This window comes from Carassius auratus, chromosome 2, assembly GCF_003368295.1.
Source record: "Carassius auratus strain Wakin chromosome 2, ASM336829v1, whole genome shotgun sequence".
In the NCBI taxonomy this organism is placed as follows: domain Eukaryota; kingdom Metazoa; phylum Chordata; class Actinopteri; order Cypriniformes; family Cyprinidae; genus Carassius; species Carassius auratus.
The window spans coordinates 23,113,909-23,136,966 of record NC_039244.1 but is presented as its reverse complement, the minus strand read 5'-3'; the positions used below and the strand labels follow the sequence as shown (position 1 = coordinate 23,136,966).

At 37.3% G+C, this 23,058-nt stretch overlaps 1 protein-coding gene across 1 annotated transcript; it reads left to right on the top strand.

Moving 5' to 3' along the window:
* The first annotated feature begins 1,322 nt into the window (after positions 1–1,322).
* LOC113121163 (neuropilin-1a-like) lies at positions 1,323–21,613 on the top strand. Its single transcript, XM_026291434.1, has 17 exons — positions 1,323–1,983; positions 2,918–3,095; positions 8,825–9,006; positions 9,242–9,469; positions 9,734–9,901; positions 12,042–12,205; positions 15,561–15,716; positions 16,342–16,486; positions 16,824–17,155; positions 17,767–17,911; positions 18,081–18,248; positions 18,836–18,886; positions 19,783–19,929; positions 20,109–20,449; positions 20,528–20,624; positions 20,948–20,992; positions 21,130–21,613. Exons 1-17 carry the CDS (start codon positions 1,923–1,925, stop codon positions 21,396–21,398), a joined length of 2,877 nt encoding a protein of 958 aa, XP_026147219.1. The 5' UTR covers positions 1,323–1,922; the 3' UTR covers positions 21,399–21,613.
* Positions 21,614–23,058: the final 1,445 nt, after the last annotated feature.

Sequence of the window (23,058 nt, the reverse complement as noted above, 5' to 3'; positions counted from 1 at the left end):
AATATTTGAAAATTAATATATCAATGGTAAGAGTGACTGTGAATAGGAATCCACTGAAAGAAAGAGCAAACCCATGAAGCAAAGATTTTTATGAGTGTATGAAAATGGGTAACGGTGCAGGTGCTAAAATGCACTTTTCTGGAGTTATTTTGCCATTAATTTTCTCCAACGCTATACAGTAAAATAACTTAAAAAATTAATTCAGTAATATTCTGGGTCACTGTTAAAAGTTATCAATTGGAAAAAGGAGCAAACCTTTTAAGGAAAGCATTTTATGAGTTAGTGCTTTTTATGAGAAAAGAGTGAAAATGCACATTGACTTTTGGAGTGATTTGCCTTTAAATTGTACAAAAATTTATAATAGCTTTAACTTGAAAAAAAATACAGCAATAGTCAGGATCACTATTAGTTGAAAGGTATACACACACAAACAACACACACATACGCATTACATATGTATCAATGTGATATATATATATATATATATATATATATATATATTATATATATATATAAATGTATATTTATAAAATGTATATATAACATATATATAATATATAATATATATATATAATATATATATATATATAAAATATATATAGAATATATATATATATATATATATATATTTATATATAATATATATATAAATATATATATATAATATATATATATAAAATATATATATATAATATATATAATATATATATATATATATTATACACACACACACAACCATATATATATATATATATATATATATATATTTAAAATATATATTTATAAAATGTATATATTACAATATATATATAAAATATATATATATATATATATAATATATATATACACACATTGATAAATTATATATATTAATGTAAAATAAAAATGTTAATGTACAAAAATAATGTATTCAGAAACATTAATTCAATGTTCAAGTCATTTAAAAAATGCAATTATTTATATCATGACATGAAATAGCAATACATAAATATTCTGATGTCCCTTTAAGTTCTTTTATGGGTTAAATGACGTTTTATGCAGATTTTATTTAATTTATTTTTTTTGGGAGGGGGTGGGCACCCGTGAACTTTTGAAAATATCAGAAAAAGTATAAAGGAAACGCCGTTACGACAGCTTCTTTACATCTATTTTGACCGCTCCCTGCACCCGTACCGTCAGTGCACGATTAGACGCACAAACAAAAAAAAAAGTGCGGCTGGCTTGACCGTGTACTTTCAAACCGCGGCTGGCTTGACCGCAGTGATAGTTGGGGGGTGCCAACCCCCTCCAAAACCCCTCTTAATTCGCGCCCTGCTTTGAGGATCTTGTTTGAGCTCTGCGCTCCCACGCAGAGGAGCGCACAGTCTCTTTGGTTTGGCTCAATGTCTCCGTGTCTGGTTGGCAGAGAGACCGCGCGTCTCAGCCTGGAAAGGGTTAGAGGGTTTGCTCGTTTCCAGTCCTGCCCATTCTCACTCAGGGAGGAGGAACGAGAGCAAATAGTGCTGCGAGAGTTTTGACACCCCCAGTCTTCAGATCGGATGCTGACACTTTCACACCAGATAGAACCTGCTACATATAGGTACCCAACGGTTCGCACGACAGACAGGACGGAAATCAGTCTTTGAAGGGAGTGACCCGAAGGCGCGCCCGCTGAAGCGCCCACAGCCCGCTGTCAACGAGCCTTGGACGCGCTGTCAAACTGCTCCAACATTGGATTATGACATTTTAAAGCGCTGACTGACTGTGTAAGAATCTCCCTCTTTTCAAACCTGTGAGTTTTCTTTTTCGCGATATGGAACAGGAGACAGCGGTTCCCAGATCTGCGTGACAGGATCTCTCTCCAGCTTCCAAACAACCGCGTGGATTCAAAAATTATTCATACACGAAATCCTGAGGATATAACGGAACAGATTTCTTTGAGGATGTACTGGTGTTTGCTCTGTGTGACTCTAACGGGATTGTCCGTGGCTCGCGCTCTAACGGGTGAGTTGGTTATTGTGGCGCGTTGTGTTGTTTCGGCACGGTTTCTCTGCGCACCCGAGAGCTCTGTCGTGGTTATTACTGTCGTTTGTTATTGATGCTCACCTGCGGGGCTGCTGTTTCAGAAGGTAAACAGAAACCGTGTCTGATAGAGATCATTGGTTATCATTTATTGCTGTAAATAAGTTTACACCACTGTTTCCACAAGGCAAAAAGTTAAAATGTACATTTTGTTAACATAAGGACCTATTTGATCTGGTCCTAAACATTTTGTTGGCTTAAACTTGGTCAGGCTGATTAAGTAATATTAATAATACTATGTATTTGAATAAAAGCAATTCATTTCGACATTACACATGATTTTTGTATTTCTTATTTATTCGTTTATTTGATTTTGAATTTTACCTAAGTTGTATATTTTTATTTAACATTTTTTTTGTTATTTGTGTAGCGTATACATCTTATCATTTTTTATAAATGAGATCATTTGTCTAAAACAAGTAGATAAGAGCATTCATTTTGTGGCATCGATTGAACCATAGATGCACCTTGTGTGTGTGTGTGTGTGTGTGTGTGTGTGAGTGTGTGTTCGCGAGAGCTGGGTGTGTGTTATCAGACTCAAACACCCAGACACAGTGGCATATCTGCCCACCACGTCTCCACACCCATACAGTGTCCCCTTTTAGTCCACGGCGTGTTGTGTTCAGCTCAGATACATTGATCAATTTCCAGTTGCATAATCGATCCTCTGATCTGATCGAACAGCAGTGTGAGATCAGAGCGCGCTGTGTGTGAAATTATGGGTGTCAAGTTACATTTGTGCAATATGTCACCAGTTATCTGTACTAGTATGTAATGTGAGGAAACTATGACTAATATCTAAGTATGACACCCCGAGTATCAGTTAAAATGTTAAATGTGCCACTCTGGTTTTTAGAAAGTCCCTGCGGTGGGAAAATCACGATCTCCAGCGCCGGCTATGTGACCTCTCCCGGTTACCCGTCTGCATACCCGGTGAACCAGCAGTGCAGCTGGCTGATCCAGGCACCTGATCCACAGCAGAAGATCCTCATCAACTTTAACCCGCATTTTGATCTAGAAAGTCGGGAATGCAAGTAAGTCTAACCAACATTACTGTCATGAAGGAAACCAGGGCGTCAGAAACGACAGATATCACCAAAGTCCGCTCTGGAACGAGTCTGTTTGTGAGCTAGGGATGCATGTAGAGCTACTGTTAACTTGAATTGGGAAAGACCGGATTGGGCAATTGATTCTCATTAAGAAAACCAATCTTTTCCTAGTGTCTCCGTATTCTCCAAGGTTTCTTTTGTATTAATACTGTCTCTGGTATCACAGAAAGTCTGCCTGGTTTCAGAGATGATTCATTTGGTGCTCAGATCTTGAGGTGTGCTACCTGTTGGTTGAAAATGAAATACTTAATATTTATGGCTTTAGATTTAGGAGTTGAACTAGATCTGTTTTATAACAAACGTCCTTGGCAAATGATAATGGATCTGCATTTATTACTGAGAGAGATGTTTTTCCTGGGGAAAAAACAAGGGGGATGGTTTTCCCAATAGGGAAATCTCAAGAATGCGAGGGGTCAAAACAGAAAAAATGTGAAAGGTGCATAGAACACTGTGTATGGTTTAATCTTCATCAGTTTGATGAGACTTCCAGTATCACACGAGTAATCAAGCTGATTGCTTTGTTAACGAGGAGGCTGGCAGACACTGACATTAAATGATAGTGAGGTTGGAGGCAGAGCTTGTTATTGCCTTGTGGCTCATTTCAGTGGTTTAGTTAACAGCATCAGCACGCGAACACTCACAAGGCTTTGTGTGGACTAAATCTCATAAATGAGATGGATTTGACGAGCCTCTCTGTCATTTTAAACAGCTCGTAAATAGGGGTGTAAATCAGCAGCTGTCAGTCACACAGATGTGTATTGGGTTGGATTTCAGTGCCTGGGGACCAATGAAAGGTCCGTTATGCTGAATGTCCTGCTGTGGACCCATGAGGGGGCTTGAAAGAGCAACAGACAGACTATGACCATCCCTTTATGTCCATTTTCTCTTTCAGTCCATCTTCTATAGTCTGTGTAATGCATGTGTGAGGGAGACAGAGATGTAAAAGAAGGGTATTGTTTAGAACGGCACTATGCTACACATACTATTTCTGAAGTGTGCAGTAGGTAGACTATACATATATGCAAACTGTATGGATATTTTTGTGTGACTAGTCACTGTATCAGACTGAACTACAGTACATATATTTTTCTGAACTGTACAATACATTCAGAGCACAATGGTGTAAATACTGTATCCTACAGTGCAATGCACTCAACTTCTTTTATATCCACTCAAAAAAAAATTCTGTATACAGTGTGACAAATGAACCAGAATGTATTTCTGCCTTCTTTACTTCTTTGATCAGGCTGCAAGAGTTTAAAGAGGTTACTCAAACATGACAATTTGCCCTCATGTCATTTCAAACCTGTATGATTTTCTTTTGTGGAAAGAATATATTTTGAGGAATGTTTTAACTTTTTTGTTTACACAATTACAGTCACTGGCATCTAAAACATCTTTGGACCACTGAATTTCATTGTTTTGACAAAAAAAATATTGAGACATTTTTCAAAATATCTTCTTTTGTGTTGCGCACAAGAAAGTCACACAGCCAGGTTTGGAACAACATGAGGGTGAGTAAATAAAATCTCCTTTAGACATTTTTTAAACAATTTTAATTTTAATTTAAATTGCATTGAATTTACATTTTTAATAAATTAAAAATAACCATGTTGTATTTCAAAGATGCTTATTGGAAGCTTACTGCAAATCTAAATATGTAATGAGATCACAATTAACATTAAGTATACAGTATATGGTAAATAATATATAAACAGTCATTTCTTATTTAAGAAAATACCCCCCCCCCCCCCCAAAAAAAAACCCTACAGAAATCAAAACTAAAAAACAAGAACCTAAGAAGTCTGTAGTGAAGAGACATTCTGAATCATCTGTCGAATCAACAGTAACATAAACTCTGAAGTTCATTGAGTTTGGTGTCGGGTTTAAACGACTAATTGTGAAACACGTCAGAAATAAACCACATTTTCAATCACATTCGATGTGTTTGCTTTGGATTTAAATGAGGATTCCAGCTGCAGATGTTTATCAAGCTTGTAACAGAGGTCTTTGAAAAGCTTAAATACAAAAACTGCCATAGAGACAGACACTCATCTCTGACTGCAATTTGGACGGATATACTGATGGATAATTAGTCAAGACTGTTCAAAACATCCATTCTCACCCTGAACTGGGTGTGAAACAGTAACTCAGAGGCAGCAATGGTATTCACTTATTTTCTCCCAGTATTCCAACGAGTTCCAGTTCTTTCCCATCCATTCATTCACTGGGCTTAAATGTTCCGTCTCAAAATGCTGAAGCCAGATGCCAACAGAAGTGTGTGACTGTTTGAAATACTGTGGAATGTTTGGTGTGTTTTGGACAGACACCCATGAATGTGCATCGCAGAACAGGAAGGTGAATCAGAACTTCACTTTAACATGGACCAGATGCTGCTGTATTGTTCTTGGACTGGACATCAGTTTTTAAGCCGTGGCAAAACTTGCAGAGTTTATAGAGAAACATTATTGAACGAACCCTGCGGAAAAGCCCAGGAGACCACCACAAACACTGTATTCGTTCCTTCCTGCGCTGCACTGCAGAGAACAAACATATCAGACAATCTAACAGCCTTTTATTTCAACATATCATATAACAGAGCAGAGCTGCTTACAGCTTTCAGATGCTGCGTGAGTTTCTGTGTAATGAAAACCTTTCACGTCTTCATTGAACTTTTAATTACAAGTTGTAATTAAGACATGATGACAAAAATGCTAGCATGTAGTTGTAAATGTAGTTAGATAACACTACATATTCATATTTGATATACCATTTTATTTTAGCCAGTGTTACCTGGTACGCTTTCTTTATTATTATAATGGTGAATAAAAGTAGTTCTTAATTATTTTGCTGTCATCCACAACAAAGCTGCACATGGATCAATTTTGGCGTTATGAATGTTGCCATGGAAACAAATTATGAGTATGTGTCTGAGGATGTGAACAGCTCCAAGTAGAATCTCCAAATTGTCATCTCGTAATTATGGTTATTCCAACATGACACGAATGCAGCATTAAACTACAGAATATAGCATTCAAATTCTCGTTGAAAAAGCTTCATAGTTTCTCTCTGGACACAAAAGCTGAACAATATAGTATCTTGTTAATCAAAAAAGACACAATAGACATGCAAAGAGATCAGATATTTTAGTATTGAGTTCAGGGGTGTGTTGCTGTTATACTTTTTCTTTCTAATGTAAGCCTCTATTTAGCTCAGCCTGCCTGGTTTGTTTACTGTAGTAGTAGTAGTAGGTAGTCGTAGGTCAGTGTGTGTGTTTCTAATACATTTTTTGTCTTATCTGAGATGTCGGTCCAGCAAATGCCTCTGGCCCTAGTCAGTAATGTAATTAGTGTGAAATCAGTCACATGTGTTCCTGTGCCACAACACACACACACACACACACACACACACATACACACACATAATCTCTAACCTTCATATATCATGTAGAGACAGAAATGCAGTTTTCCATTTCAGTTTTGTGATGTGTGTTCCAGGAGAGAAAACACAAGTAGTTTGCTGCAGGATTCGTGAGGATTGATTCCTCTCAGTCCCTCTACACACACACTTACAGAGTAGAAATAATGTTCATCATCAGTGGCTTTGTTGTGTGGGAATGCTTTAATAATTCTCTGCATATTAATCATTAATGACACTCTGTTCCTCTCTCTGCGCCTTCTTAACAGCCCTCCAGAACACTCTCTCTTACACACACACACACACACACACACACATTATTATTGCTAAGGCAAGCATCACTATTACTATTATTTATACATAGTGTTAGATATATTAACAAACTACTAACTCTTAAGTATTAAATTGTTTCCTTACTTTGCACTAATTAATGGATGTGAACGATGCCATCCTAGTTAATGCATGTTAAAAACACTCCAGCTACCACATGGCAATGTGTTAAAAACACTCAGAACACCAAAAATTTTAGCAATGAGCTAAAACCACACAGAACACTGTTCAACTGCAACAAAAAACACTCAGAATATTCTAGCAACCGAAGAAACCACCAATTTATCAGCCACAACACACAAGCAGCAGTCACCATTCTATTGTCATGATTTTAATAGTTTAGTGTTATGAACTATTGTTATGAGCTATGATTTATTTCTTATTATTTTCTGCCTCTATCTTTCAGGGATTTATTGTAAAACATAATCAGACACTCACACTTTATCATTTTCCTTTCTCTTTGATACATTCTCATCTCTGTAGGGACTGAATCAGCTGCAAACCTCCAGCACAGAACCCATGACAGTTTCATTGTTGGCTTATTTTACTCTCAATAAGTCACTATATCAGCAGCTTTCACATCCTCCTGTGTGTCTTGCTCAATAGCAGTATATTTTTCAATCCAAAATCACAGACATTGTGTTTCTGAGTTTCTGTCTCTGTTGAAAGAGTGTGTTGTAATCACTGCAGATAAAACACACTGCAGCACAGAACTCTCATTCAGTTCATTAGAAACATGCATAAACTTAATCACCCCTTTGTTTTAACTCCCAAAAATTCTGAATTAAAATTTCTAATTTTAAATATAGAATTTTGGTAACCAAACAGCTGACGGTAGCCATCAACTTAAAAACACTATGGAAGTCAGTGGCTACCAGCAACTGATTGGTTGCCAAAATTCTTCAAAATATATATTTTTTGTGCTCAACATAAGAAAGAAACCTACACAGATTTGGAACAGATTGAGGGTGAGTAAAAGATGACAAGATTTAAGTGTTGAGTGAATTATCCCTTTAAGATTAGAAGAATATAAATGTATTTAACAAGCTGGGACATATTTTTCTGCCAGGTTTCCTGTTATATAGTTCATTAAATTACCCAGATCATCAGTTTAAGTCGAGTCCAGGTTGGAAGCGATGGCAGGAAGCACGCTTCGGCTCCCACAGAGGGTCGCGTCATGGTGAGAGGTCAGAGGTCACAGTGACCGTCAGTGTCTTGGGTTACAGGAGAGCAAGAGAGCACGATTGTACTCAGAGGGGCTTCTGTGTGTAAAACCCGTGTCAGGTCAGCCAGAAATGCCTCGTGTTTCGGGGGGTTTTGTTGGAGCTGATGCTGTAGGAGTCATCAAAATAAATCTAAATGAGTCACGCAAAAGTTCCTCTAGGACGAAACCAGGGGGAGGAGGTTCCAGAGATTCCAGTTGTGCTTTCTATGAAACATGTCAATTTAATGCATTTTAAAAGCATTTCAAAGGTATTCATAATGCATTATTATAATATGTATTCATGGTGCCATTAAGAACATCAGGATTATAAAATAAATTATATAAAAATAACAATTATTACATTATAGTCTTCAAATACATTAACATAGATAGAATAGTGTATTATAATGTATATTTAGATTTATGCACATTAAAACAGTGGATTACATTTACTGATTAGAACATACAACTGATTATAAGGTTTATTATAAAGGCATTATGAATGCATTAAACACTGTAACAAATATTTTTCGAATTATATTATATTATATTATATTATATTATATTATATTATATTATATTATATTTTTATTATCCATAACTGAACTGAAAACAACACTTTTTACAATAACTCACTGGTAAATGTATTACAATACACATAAACACAATTATTTCAATGATGTGTGTGTGTGTGTGTGTGTAGGTATGATTTTGTACAGGTGTTTGATGGTGTGGATGAGAACGCTTTCTCTCTTGGGAGGTTCTGCGGCAAAATCGCTCCATCTCCGATTATCTCTAGTGGAAACTCTTTACTCATCAAATTCACCACCGACTATGAAAGCAGTGGAGCAGGATTCAGCATCCGCTATGAAATACATCGCACAGGTACCAAAAAACACACAGACACAGTCAAAGATCTTATATTGCTCATGCACACACACTAACAAAACGAATGTCTTTTAATCAAGATATTAATTCTCTTTTAATGTTTTAATCTCTTTTCATTCTCTGAAAATACTTTTCGAGCGTGCATGTTACTTTGTAATTCTTTGATATATACTGTTCAGAGATGCTTTAAAAACATGCTTTAATGCAACTCGTTCTTTTGCATTCTGTGCAGGCACTGAATGTTCCAGAAACTTCACAGAACCACACGGAGTGATTCAAACCCCTGGTTTCCCTGATAAGTATCCAAACAACCTGGAGTGCACCTTCATCATCTTTGCACCCAAGATGGCAGAGATCGTTTTGGACTTCCAGAGCTTTGATATGGAACCGGACACAACCGCACCTGTGGGGGCTGTCTGCAGATTCGACTATCTGGAGATATGGGACGGATATCCTACAGGTAGAGACGAAACAAAATAGAGGAACTTAAGGATAAAAACAGTGCTGACTTTCAGACTTCATGCTGAGAGAAGCAGGAAGTTTGAAAAGTCTTAGATCTGGAGGAAAGGCTTTTTTTTAAAAGAACAGAACAGCCCAAGACACACACACAAATCTCAAACAGTATGACTCTTATAATTATTAGGATTGCTCTGCATGATGAAATATTGAGTTTTTGATTGCACTGTGAACTAAGTTGCTCAAATCTCATTTCTCTTTCTCTCAGTGGGTCCTCATATTGGTCGATACTGTGGTTCCAGACAGCCAGGTCGTGTGATCTCGTACACCGGTATTCTCTCTCTCAGCATCCACACAGACAACGCCATCACCAAAGAGGGCTTTTCAGCCAATTACAGCATCCGCACCAGCTCAGACTCATCTCAGCCACACCAAGGTTTGTGTGAGACTTTATAACTTGTCAATTCATTATGTTTGTCAAGTCATATTTTTTTAAGGCTTGTCTGTATAAGTGACCTCTGTTATGACTTATTTACTAGTAAAATAATAAATCATATGCATTGTGAATTTGCTGCAGGGTCCAGTATTGAACAGTTGATATGTAAATGCAAATGTTAATGTCTTGGTGACTGTGACATCACAAAAGTGAAGGAGATGTTTTTGCAGCTTAGTTTCATTAAATAGTCTTTTTAGACCATGATAAGAGCTTTGAGTTCTGTGTCACTAGGAAAAGCCTGTTTCATAAAATAAGCTCATGATTGTCTATAGTAAGACTAATTCATATTGGATTGTGTGAAAAGTAAGAGCCTAAACAACTTTAAATAAAATGTCTGAAAACAGGCTTTCATCACAGTTTCTCTTTACTCAACACTTGTATATTATATACAAATTGAAAAATGTCCTGCGTACAATTTTAATAATCGATTTGAACAAACAAATGTAGTGATTGTAATGCAAATAATAAAAAACACAAGGATCAGAATAACGTTCTAATTGTGGAAAACTGTCAATGATGTGCAGCAACGTTCAGATAACATGGTGCAAGTGAAAAAATACAACAATAGAACAATGTAAATGATTATTAAAATACATACGGTGGCAAATCTCTGGAGTTATAGACAGGACGTTACCAGCAGCTACGGAAGATACATTGCCTCACAAATATATATATCTTTTTCTAAATACTTTTTAGTGGGTTTTTTTTATCACTTAGCTAATAGGTCAATAACATTCTCTGTTTTCTTTAGTTTACTTTTGTCACGCAAGATGAAGATGCACCAGTGTGAAGTTAAAAAGCCTTGGACATGAACTATAGATCTCATCGACCACTGTCCAATATTTAATTAATCAATTCATTGTATTCTATCATTTCTAACTTTCCTGTTGACTTGTTTAATGTAGTTACATTAATGTTTACTATCTAAAATTCATTTAGGTTGCTTATGTTATTTGACGAATTAAATACTAGCTTTTCAGTTGTTTTTACACATATTCTGCATCACATTTTCTTATCCACTGATTTGATAAAGAAATCAAATTTTGTATCAAGTACATATCAAAACAGTTATTCTTCCGTTTGTTGTTTTTTCTTTAGTCAATAAGAAAAGGTTTTCTACACTCAGTTGATGGATATAATTCCCAGGGCTGCGTTTCCCAAAAGCATCATGATTCATGAGCCTAAATTGATTACAGAGAAAAGTGGTGGCAATGGTTCCTATTTACACTTACAATGCTTTTGGGAAACATAGACCAGATTTATCTTCATCTTTAAACTCAAGCACTTGATCGTCCTCCAGGTTTGGGAGTGCAAGATCTCAGTTAAAAGGAAAATCGTCTTTAGCTCTGCGAGAAATGGAGCCAGAAGTTTAAATCACAGTTCAGTGATGTTTATCACGTTGCCATGTTGTGTAAAACTCTTTTTTTATTTAAAATAATAATAATTTACATGTTTCATGGCAGGATAGAATTATGTAACATTCATTTAAAAAAATCAAGTGAGAAGTTTTTTCAAATTTTATGACCATTATATATGTGAAGGTGAGAATGAAAATAATGCTGTTGATATTTCAGCACTCTCAGCTCACCCAATCTGGGGCTTTTATTAAACCCATATGTCAAATTTTCAGAGAATCACACACTAACTAAGATTGTTAGCAATAATTTGCTTGAAGGCACCGAAGTAACACCCATGATCCCGGCTCAGATTCACTTCACAAATCTGTGTATGTGTGTGCTTTCAGTTCAGTGTAATAAAGTGCATTGAGGCTGTCTGTTTATAATTCATCTTCATCGCCCTGCCACACAGGGCAGAAGCGTCACATGGGTCACTACATCTGTGGCCAAACATGAAAGACTTATATTAACGTCCTGTGGTGAGAAGAGAGCAGATCTGACTCTATTTCTTTCTCACACATACACAATCAAACGCACTTAGACACTAAGAAATTATATTTACCAAACCTAAACCTTCTGACAGTATCAGATTCACCAAAGCATGATTTATGGGTCTGACAGATATTACTTCAAAAAACATGACATAACAGTTTATTTCTGTGTGTGTGTGTGTGTGTGTGTAGGTGAGTGTATGTCTCCGTTAGGGATGGAAAGTGGTGAGATCACAGAAGACAGGATATCTGCATCGTCACAGTATAATCCCAGCTGGTCTCCACTGCGCTCCAGACTCAATTTCCCTGAAAACGGTTGGACGCCGTCAGAGGATTCTGCTCGGGAGTGGATACAGGTACAAACACACACACATTCTCTAATTTAATTAGGAACAACTTACCAGAAAAGACATGACCTTTACACTCGTAAAGTCATTATAACCTGAAAATGATAGTATGCCCCTGTTATTTATTTTGGACTTTGCAATGGACAGTACACAGTTGTGTCATGGAATTATAAAAGAGAGACGGAGAGATGGGATAGAACATCACAGGTCAGACTCAAACTTCCATGTCCACTACATGTGCAAATTGGATAATGGGGAAGTCGTGGCCTAATGGTTTGAGAGTTTGACTCCTAAACCTAAGCTTGTGGGTTTGAGTATGGGCCGGCAATACCACAACTGAAGTGCTCTTGAGCAAGGCACCGGACCCCCAACTGCTCCCCAGGCGCCGCAGCATAAATGGCTGCCCACTGCTCCGTGTGTGTGTTCACGGTATGTGTGTGTGTTCACTGCTGTGTGTGTGCACTTTGGATGGGTTAAATGCAGAGCACGAATTCTGAGTATGGGTCACCATACTTGGCTGTATGTCACCTCACTTCAGTGTGACATTGGTATAATTTTTTTAAACAAATTTTATTACAATTTAAAATGACTTTTTTTTATTTTAACATTTTCAAGATGTAATTTATTCTTGTGATGGCAAAGCTGCATTTTCAGCACATGTTCCTTCAGAAATCATTCTAATATGCTGATTCGCTGCTCAAGAAACATTTTTTATTTATCATCAATGTTGAAAACACTATTTTTATAGAAACCGTGATAAAAATGTAAAAAAAGAAAATTGTTATTTGCTGAATGTTTAAAAGAATAGCGTTTATTTCAAATAGGAAAATCTTTATTGTAACTTTTGATCCATTGAATGTGTCCTTCCTGAATAAAAAGTTTTAGGAGTAATTTCTTTCTAAACTAATTCTTACTGACCAGGTATAAATAATAAAAAATGTTTTCAATTCTATTTATAAAATAATAAAAGTATGATTTAATATCACATATCTTGCTATGAGTTGATGTCACATTTTTAGACATTTATGGGATGGATGTAAAATCTGCAAAACCACTTTAGTCAGACACACTCATACACACACAGAAGGAAAGGGTTTTTCCTGGCTCTTTGTTTCTACAAAGAATGTGACTGGCATGTTGTCATTTTCACAGCAGTACATGCAGGAAGGGTTTCCTCTCTGAAAGAGCAGCGACTGTAGACAGTTTCTGACGATCCAGACACACATCTGGACAACACATTTCATTCTGACACGGACAGAGAGATTCCTTCAAAACAGATCATGAGGTTCTAGTGTAGATTTCTTTTTAGTAGCAGGAGTGAGATGAATATACTCATACTGGTAGTAGCACATATAATGAATATAAACTACATTTATAATAAATTTTAGTACCTTATAGCACACTTTCATTGTAAGGAAAGGAAACCTAGACATTGGCATTTAACTGAAAAGTTTTAAATGAATGAAATGGAAGAATATGAACGTTTGGGTAAACTGTACTTTTAACCTAACCACTCAGCCAGGTCTTATAAGAATGGTGAATTAGTGTTGGGGTTATTTCCCCTTTGGTGAAAAGCAGAACGAATGTGTAAACTCAGGAAAACTGTCTGGAAAGCAATGTCAAAGCTTTTTCAGATGCCTGCTCCATTTCCGATTAGATGGCCTCCTTCTTTCCTCTCTCAAACCATCGGTCTAAATTCCCGGTCTAAATTCTTCATATTCCTGCCTTTGAACAAGTCAAGTGATCCATATCCCGGGGCACTTTTGAATCACACCATGTCTTGTCTTTTGGCCTCAGTCTGGAGACTATCCCAAGAAAGCAAAGTGGCATGAGGGTCAGTAAAGTACCGTCTTCATCTTTCCTTATGCCTCTTCCCTTTCTTGCTTGAGTTCTCTATTTCTCTTTCTCTCACACACCCACCAATATCCTGTTTTCTACAAGAAGTGTCCATGTTTGTCTTTAGATCCTGGCATTTGAGGGGCTCTTCTTCTGTCCTGCCATTGTTCCTTCATTTTTAACACTTGTTGATCTTGTTAGCTGTGGCTGACTCAAGTTGGCAGCTCAGTCGCTTCTGAAACGGCACAATATTGAAAAGCAATTAGCCTCATAATACCTTCCTGTTCACAGAGAGAGAGAAAGGGAATGGGAGCAGTGTGGTTTTGGTACATCTGCTCACTGAAACTTGGGTGGAAACCAGTGGGAGAGAGATGTGAACTTTTGTGCCAGGAATGCTTGCATTGAGCCAAACGCTCTCTCTCAATAGGCTATTTATGCACACTTCTGTTGCGTCAATTGAGTTTATTTTATCTCGAGAGCCACGCACACACACTCGAGATACAGGCAATAACGGACATGCTAGATTTAATGCAGGAATTGCTCCATGACAATATAATTTGTCATTGTGACATGGATCTTTGACCATGTTTTAGTTTGAGGTGGTCATTGTTACTAAAAAAAGTTATTGGAGGTCTCTAGACCCTTAGAACAGACTTCATGTAATACTTGAGGAGGGAAGGAAATGAAGATTCTCGGAAGTTGAAACACAATATAAGACCATGATAGATGATGCTTTGAATATTTTAAGTGTGTGTATAGCTTCATTGGCCAGTTATTGTTGTAAGTTATTCAGATTACGACATGAAGGCAGAAGGTTACGTTTCACGCACTTGGAATGAGATTAGAAATACTGACCTAAACTTTTTGAAATAAAATAAAAAGAAATTAAGCAATGAAGTGGTTAATATTTTGAAGTGGCTGCCAAGTCTAGTCAAATTGTATACGTTTGATAATTGTGTTAATTTGTTCAAGGTGTGAAGCTGAAGTCATAGTTTTACAATGGGAAGCTCATTTTTTATTACTGGTTCGTATTTTTCTTCCAGCAATTTATTTGCTCTAATTAAACCATATTCACATAGATTGTGCAGTGTTTTGCTTAGTGTGTGTATTTGTGCAATATGACTCAACATGATTATTCACATGTTCCTGGATCAAAATTATGACTCTGCCATAGCTTTAACCCTTAACATACCCTCCAAAAGCAGAGAGAGTCCGAGTCTTAAACCTAAAATGCTGCTCGGTTGGGATTTTAGGAATGTTGTTCCATGAGGAACAAGGATGTTGATCCAGGAACATGTTTTACTGTGGTAAATGATGTTAAGCTTTCATCCCCTCCTGTCCAGACACTGCAGTGCCCTGCTGCTATGCAGTGAACACATCATAGATCATACTAACTGTGAATCAGTGCAGTGTGATTAACTAGCAGTTACATGACAAATGCCCCAACACACAAAGTGAAGAGTCCGCACAAAAACACTCACCAGAGAGTAACAGCCCTTTTTTAACAGTCTCTGTCTGTCTCTCACAGGTGGACTTGGGTTTCTTGCGGTATGTGACGGCCATAGGAACACAAGGTGCCATTTCGAAGGAAACAAAAAAAGCTTACTACGTAAGAACATACAAGATCAGTGTGAGCTCAAACGGAGAGGACTGGATTACCCTGAAAGACAAAACAAAACAGATGGCGAGTATTAACATTTTTATCATTATTTTAATATTAATATAATGCATTTTAAATGTCTTTAATTTGATAAGATTTTTATTATTATTTTATATACTCTAATGTAAAACATTTTGGTGTCAGTTTTTAATACTTTTAATTCAGCAAGAATTAATATATAAATGTGGCTTGCACAAAGATATTACACTGCACAACTGAGTTCAACATCAATAATCAAAGGAATACATTTCTTGAACGTCAAATCAGCATATTAGAATGATTTCGGAAGGATCATGTGACGCTGTTAAACATGTAGCTTTGCATCACACAAATAAATTACGATATATTAAAATTTTAATTAATACAGCTTTCGTGAGCATAGGATACTTCTTATTCTTTTTTATTTTGCTTTTGTTTTTGATAAAAATTTTATATAGGCTATTTGTTTTTTTTGTTTTTTTTTATTATTTTATATTTATTATTATCACTTCTTGTACTATTTCTTACATTTTTCTGTCTTTGTTTTGTTCTTTATGTAGATGATTTGGCAATTGTGTGAAAAACAGGCATGCCGAAAAAAATTAAGTTGAACACTGGAAAGGAAAAGGAGAGGGAAAAGTGTTACATGTGTCATCTCTCTTTTTCTCAGGTGTTTCATGGAAATCAAAATCCCACAGATGAGGTCCGTGCCAGGCTGCCCAAACCCACCCTCACCCGTTATCTACGGATACGACCTCAGAGCTGGGAACAGGGCATCTGCATGCGTTTCGAGGTGTACGGATGTAAAATATCAGGTATCTCATCACACACACACACTTACAGCAGAGGGTTTCTGTGGTGAGATTCAGCCATGAAGTCACTATGAAATCCCAGCAGGACGTATAGTCACTTTCAATTTCCCAGATTCGCTCACTCTGTGTGAGATCATTAGAGAATGACTCCCCTCTCTTTTCACTGACACCTAATACTGACATCAAGAGGTCCCATCTGCATGTGTGTGTGTTTTTTAATAAATTCTAACCATTTATAACAGGTAGAAGTAGCCTGTATGTCTGTTTCCTGTGGCTCAGAATATTGGTGCTCCTTTCATTAAAATAGCTCATATGCTCATATGCTCTTTTCTTCTCTCAGACGCTGCATGCTCCAGTATGCTAGGGATGATTTCGGGTCAGATTTCGGACTCTCAGATCACAGTGTGGCCATCGGCAGAGAGGGGCTGGCTCCCAGAACAGGCCCGGCTCCTAACCGGCCGAACGGGCTGGGTGGTTGCTCACCCGCAGAATCTGGGGAAGAACCAGTCACTGGAGCTGGATCTGGGGTCCCGGCGGATGGTAACGGGTCTCATCCTGCAGGGAGGGAAATACAGAGATGTGAATATTTTCATCAAACGCTTCAGAGTTACATACAGCACGAATGGAACGGACTGGAGCCACATAATAGAGAAGAACAGCAACAAAGTGAAGGTATTGCATGTGTAAATGCCAGAGAATGATAACTGTAATTATATTAACTCCCACACCAATGAACAATAACATTCTGTTTATTACAACCACTCACTGCATTTATGTTGTTAAAACAACGATGTTGTTTTTCTGTCATTAACCTTATTGCTGTGATCTGGACGTCACTGTTCTTGTAGAATTGGAATTATTAGTAAAATGCTGAAATGTTTATAATTATTGTTATAGGTGAGGGTTGTTCACACCAACGATGATAACTATAATGAAAACCATAACAATAATGTACAAGAATAGGGAAATCCAGACAGCTGTAACAATAATGACACAGAAAACTCATATCACTGAAATCACTTTCAGCAGATTTTTCCAGCTTATGAAGAATGAAAATATTGAGAGCTGGTCAGAATCCACCTCTAGCTTTTAAAGCAGCGGGAGAATATGCCTGCATTGCATATTTAACATTATCGTCTATTTGTGTGGACACTAATAATAGTAAACATTATAGTTATCGTCATTGTTATCTTCATTGTTATTATTCTTGATATGTATGAAATGCAATTTGTTTAATTTTTTTAAGCAGACAGACACAAAATGTTATTTTTTCACACATTCAGGTGTTTCTGGGTAATCAGAATCATGACACACCAGAAGTATGCACCTTTGATCCAGTTCTGATGCGTTTCCTGCGTATCTACCCTGAGCGTAGCACTCCTGAGGGGATGGGGTTAAGGCTGGAGGTTTTAGGGTGTGACCTGCAAGGTGAGTAACAACCAAACCAACCAATCACAGAGATCAGAGGAATCTCATCCTCAGGCTATCTACTCCAAATTAACATGACATGTTTAAATGGTTTTAACATGTTTAAATGGTGTATAATTTGTGAAAGCTTCCTTTGCCTTAAATAATTGTCTAAACCTTCTCTTTTCAGAGCCCACAACGCCTGTTCCCCTCACCACCTCTATGGAAACTACAGTAGCTAGTGTCACTAGCGCTCCAGACAGTATACCAACAACCACCTTTATTCCAATGACAGTAGAGAGTTGTGATGATGATGGCAACTGCCATAGTGAAGCAATGCCAGACTATGACACAACAGGTTAGATACACACACACACACACACACACACACACACACACACACAAACACACACAACATCTATGAGCTAATTATGTTGGCTAAACCATAACACTATCTCAGCTCCTTAGAGAACCCTTATTGTATTTTTAGATTTTCATTAAGACATTACTCTCTTTATTATGATGTTTACATAATAGTGCCTGTTCGGAGGTCCCAATAATGTTGGTAATTTCAGGTTTTATTATCTCTGCGGGACATTTAAGTCCCCACAAGGAAAGCAAAACCTCACATACATCCACACAGAGACAGACTATGACCCAAAAGGTTACGTATACGCTTAGCAAAACAGCAACATTCTACGCCCCGTAGGTTACACACAAACAAAGAGATAGACTGTGACCTATCAGTGTGTTTATCATTTCAAACACATTGTAGAATGAAGACAATGAAGCCTCATTCACTAATTATTGTTTGGATTATTTCATATTTATATGCACATAAAAAATCTCATAAAAATTGTCCACCTAATTGAATGGAATTCAACTAGTCTGTATTTCACTAACTCTTTAGCTTTAATAGCACATTCTGCATTTTGATTTCCATAGAAACTGCAGTTGCAGAGCCGATTCAGGAATTGGAAGCAGGCCTGGTACCTGGTGAGAAGCTACATACACACATAATGGACAATTAGTGGCAATAACAATTTGCCACCAGTGCCACCAAGTGTTATGCTGCATAATTGCATGATAAAATCTCCTGCTGTTGAACTTTATAAAAGCCTTTACTCAAAGAGTCAAACACTGCACATAGGCTGTTACTTCTGACTGTGACCTTCAGGATGACTAAGGACACTTTGTAACTGACAAAACAGCATAAATGCATGCCTAAAAAGACTAAAAAACTTAAAACACCAACACCACAGAAAAATGTCAGTTGTGAAAGGATCATGGTTTCTAAAAGCTGCCTTTCTCTATAAGATCACAAAGTTTACTTGGTTTCTTTTTTTTTTTTTAAGCATAAACTTATAACAATAGATTTTGTTATACAGATTTATACTTAGTAAAATAAATAAATTGCCAATAAGAGAAATTCTAGAGAAAAATATTTATTTCAATTCTCAGTTCAAGATATATTTTCTGAAATCTCTGAATTTTCCTTCTCTGTTAAATGTGTCTTGTTTTAAGGATGCTTAGCCGTTTATAACACCACAGAAACGGATGTAAAAAGTTCACATTTCCTAAAAACTACCTAGATCATGATTTACTGGAGAATGTGATATCTAGATGCAGTGCTGTGGAGTTGGCTACTGCTTTTTGGTGATTTAGCAGATTTCGCTGCAGTAACTATTTGCAGATACATGCTTGCTCAATGCACTTCACTCCCCTTTGGGGTCTAAACCTACAATCTTTTGAACACCTGCCAAAAGCTTTGACTAATAAGCTACCGGCAGTCCAAGAAGCACAGAGGGAGTTCAGTACCATACTGCATTAACTGAAGCTAACTTAAGCATCTTCAGTGGGGTTGAATATTAATTGTTTGTGTTCCTGTTTAGCATATATCTGGTTTGCCTGTGACTTTGGCTTGGCTGATAACCCCTCCTACTGTGGATGGAGCCAAGATGGAGGTGAAGGAGCCGAATGGCATATAAATAACAACACCAAATACAATGATCACAAACTGCCTTATCTGGACCACACAGGTACGTATAATTGGCTTGTCCATCACACTAAAATGAAATATAGATTCATAAATGCACTTTTAAAACATCAGAACTAATTTGAGGTTAAAGATGATTGCTATAAAATGATTGCAGGAAGAGGAAGTCAAACAGATGCATTTATGCATTCACAACCTGATGATTCCTCTCTTCTGTTTCAGGGATGCCCCACAACTTCATTTACGCGGCTTCTAACACAAACACACAGATAGAGATGGAGAGGGAAACTGAAACGGAGACGGATGAAGAACCGGCGAGACAAGGAAGGGTGGCGAGACTGACCAGTTTGCCGGTCACGGCCCCGGATTCAAACCTGTGCATGTCTTTCTGGTACCATTTCACTGAGAAACACACAGGGACTCTGAACATCAAGCAAAAGATAGAGGTGGAGGAGGAGGAGAGAGAGGACAGTGAGGTTCTGATCCGCTCTGTGAACGGCCAGGTGAAGAGCAGATGGAGGGAAGGAAGAGTTCTGATTCCCAGTGCCAAAACTCCTTATCAGGTACTGTTGCCCACTTTATGGACAGAACCTTCCCGTTTACAACGTGATACTAACTCTTTTTCTGTGTGTGCATGTTAGGTGATCATCGAGGCTCAAGTGAATCATACAGGATCTGGTTACATCTCACTGGATGATATAAAGATCCTGGATGAAGTGGATCCTGAAGAGTGCAAGGGTATGTTTAGCCACACCCCCTTTAAGCTCCTCCTCTTTTCTATTTTAGTACTTTTATTGGCAGATTCTCTCACCAGTCCGTAACCTTCATTAATATGCCTTTAGGGTATTTTGCACATCCTCAAATACCCGCATCCCTTATATTAATAACTGAATGATAATAATAATCAAGCACAACAGTGACCACCCACTACTCAGTGATCTTAAAGAGATAGTCTATCCAAAAACAAAAGCTGAACCCAACCTCTGTGTATTTCTTTCTCCTGTGGAAGATGATATTTTGAAGAATGTTCATCTCCTTGTTTGATTGTGTTTATGTTTCAGACCCAGATAATACAGAAGGTGATGAAGATAAAGTTTATGAGATCGGTAAGACCCACATTTTTATTGGGAAAGTTTTATATAATGAGATCAAATGTAATTATTTATTGCACTACTCTATACAACAAAAAAAGGTATATTTCCTTAATCGGTATTTTCCGTTTCTGTCTCTTGACTCTCAATAGTGAGCTGTGAGGGGGCTCACAACACCTTGTGGAGTTTAGGACGCGGCTCCATGCTGAAGAGTTTAGACCCCATCCTGATCACCATCATCGTGATGAGCGCCGTGGGGGTCCTGCTGGGTGCCGTGTGCGGGGTGCTGTTTTACTGCGCGTGCGCTCACAGTACAAACAGGAACCTCTCTGCTCTGGAGAACTACAACTTTGAGCTGGTGGACGGAGTCAAACTAAAGAAAGAAAAACTCAGTGCACAGAAATCTTACTCGGAAGCATGAGGACTGTGGATAAACCCAGGAAACGTTTGCTGGAGGAACGTTTTTAGAACGTTGTGACGTTTCTCAAGGTCGAGACTGAGCGTTATTCTCAGGACGTGAAGGAAGAGGGACCTGCGTTTAGAGGGCACCGTGTATAGACTGTACAGCCAGACGATGATTGTCTACTTGTTTGTTTGTACATTTGTTGCTGGTGATGAGACCAAGACAAAATGATGTAAACTCTCACGCAGTTGGATATTTTTCTTCTACAAACCCCTTTTTCAAAGCTGTACAAAACTGGGTTTTCAGTGTTATTGTGCTCATTTATGCTTGGAGACGTGTTTGTTCAGTTGGTAACTCGCACTTCATTCCAATGGTGCCTTTAAACATGTTTTTGTTGCCTTTGTACACATGGATTCCTCCTTACACACACAGTCATGCTCCTGAGATGCAGGATAATACAGGTCAGATCTAATATATCTCAACAGAACATTCGCAAGACATGTCATCTAGATTAGGTATCTTTTTATTTTGTAAATTTTCATGCTATATTGTAAAACAACAGGTCAGAAAATATTTTGTTGGGGAATCATTATATGACCGAATTTCATGATTTATTGATTTTTTACATGGCTCTCTGCTAAAAATGTTTACTTGACAAGCAAAATTGTATAAGATATTAAACCCAACGTCATATAGTTTTTCTTGTTTTAAAGATGTCATAAAATTAGTTTTACTGATATATATTCAAAACAGAATTGCTAACGGATTATAGGAAAAATATTTCATTCAGTACTTAAAGATATTCTCTCTTAAATTGTAGTATTTTTTAATACATTTTGCTTCTCAATTAAATATATAATTTTAACGATGTTTAAATATTTCGCTGGTAACAAGTCAAAAGTACTCATGAATATAAGATTTTATTTTATTTTTAAAATGCGCTTGGCATTCTGCAATCAAATATTTATTATAATGATGGCTAAACTATAAAATTACAGTCCTACTTCAGGTTCATGATACAGGTCAAAGGGTTTAAATATGTAAAATCTAATACGCATGATGTCTTTCTCAATGTTAAGCAGCTAGAAAGAGATTCTTCTGCTTTATTTGGTCCATCCTCACTCTATATATTGTAAAACAACAGTTCATATGACGTTCCAAGAGTCAAGTGTGTAAATCTTCTTTCAGCTGCGCATGTGACATGTCTGTAAACTTGTGTTGCCATGGTATCGAGTGACATCATATTTCAGAATGACATCACAGTGTCTGCAGACCATCTGTGAAAATAGTGTCTTCTAGACTGATCAGGAGACGCTGGGGAGAAGCTCACTCTGGGAACGTCTGGGAATGGAAGTGGAGACAAAGCAAATGAAGCATCTCAGAGCGCTACTGTAGGACCATCTCCCCAAGGAAATATTCTATTGAAGGATGTAAAATGCACAAACTGATCCATGTTCTTAAGCATTGACAGGACAGCTTAAGAAAGACAAGACGACAAGTGCTAACAAAGGCATCTGGGTATATTTCACACACAGCAGGAAAGCAGCTTTTTGAAGGAGACACCAGAAACTTTTCTCTTCAAATGAACCAGCGTGTCATTTTGCACTGAGAACTATATTTAGATTGTAATAAAAGTGTTAACTACTTTAAATGGTAAGAGAAATCCAACTGTTAGTGT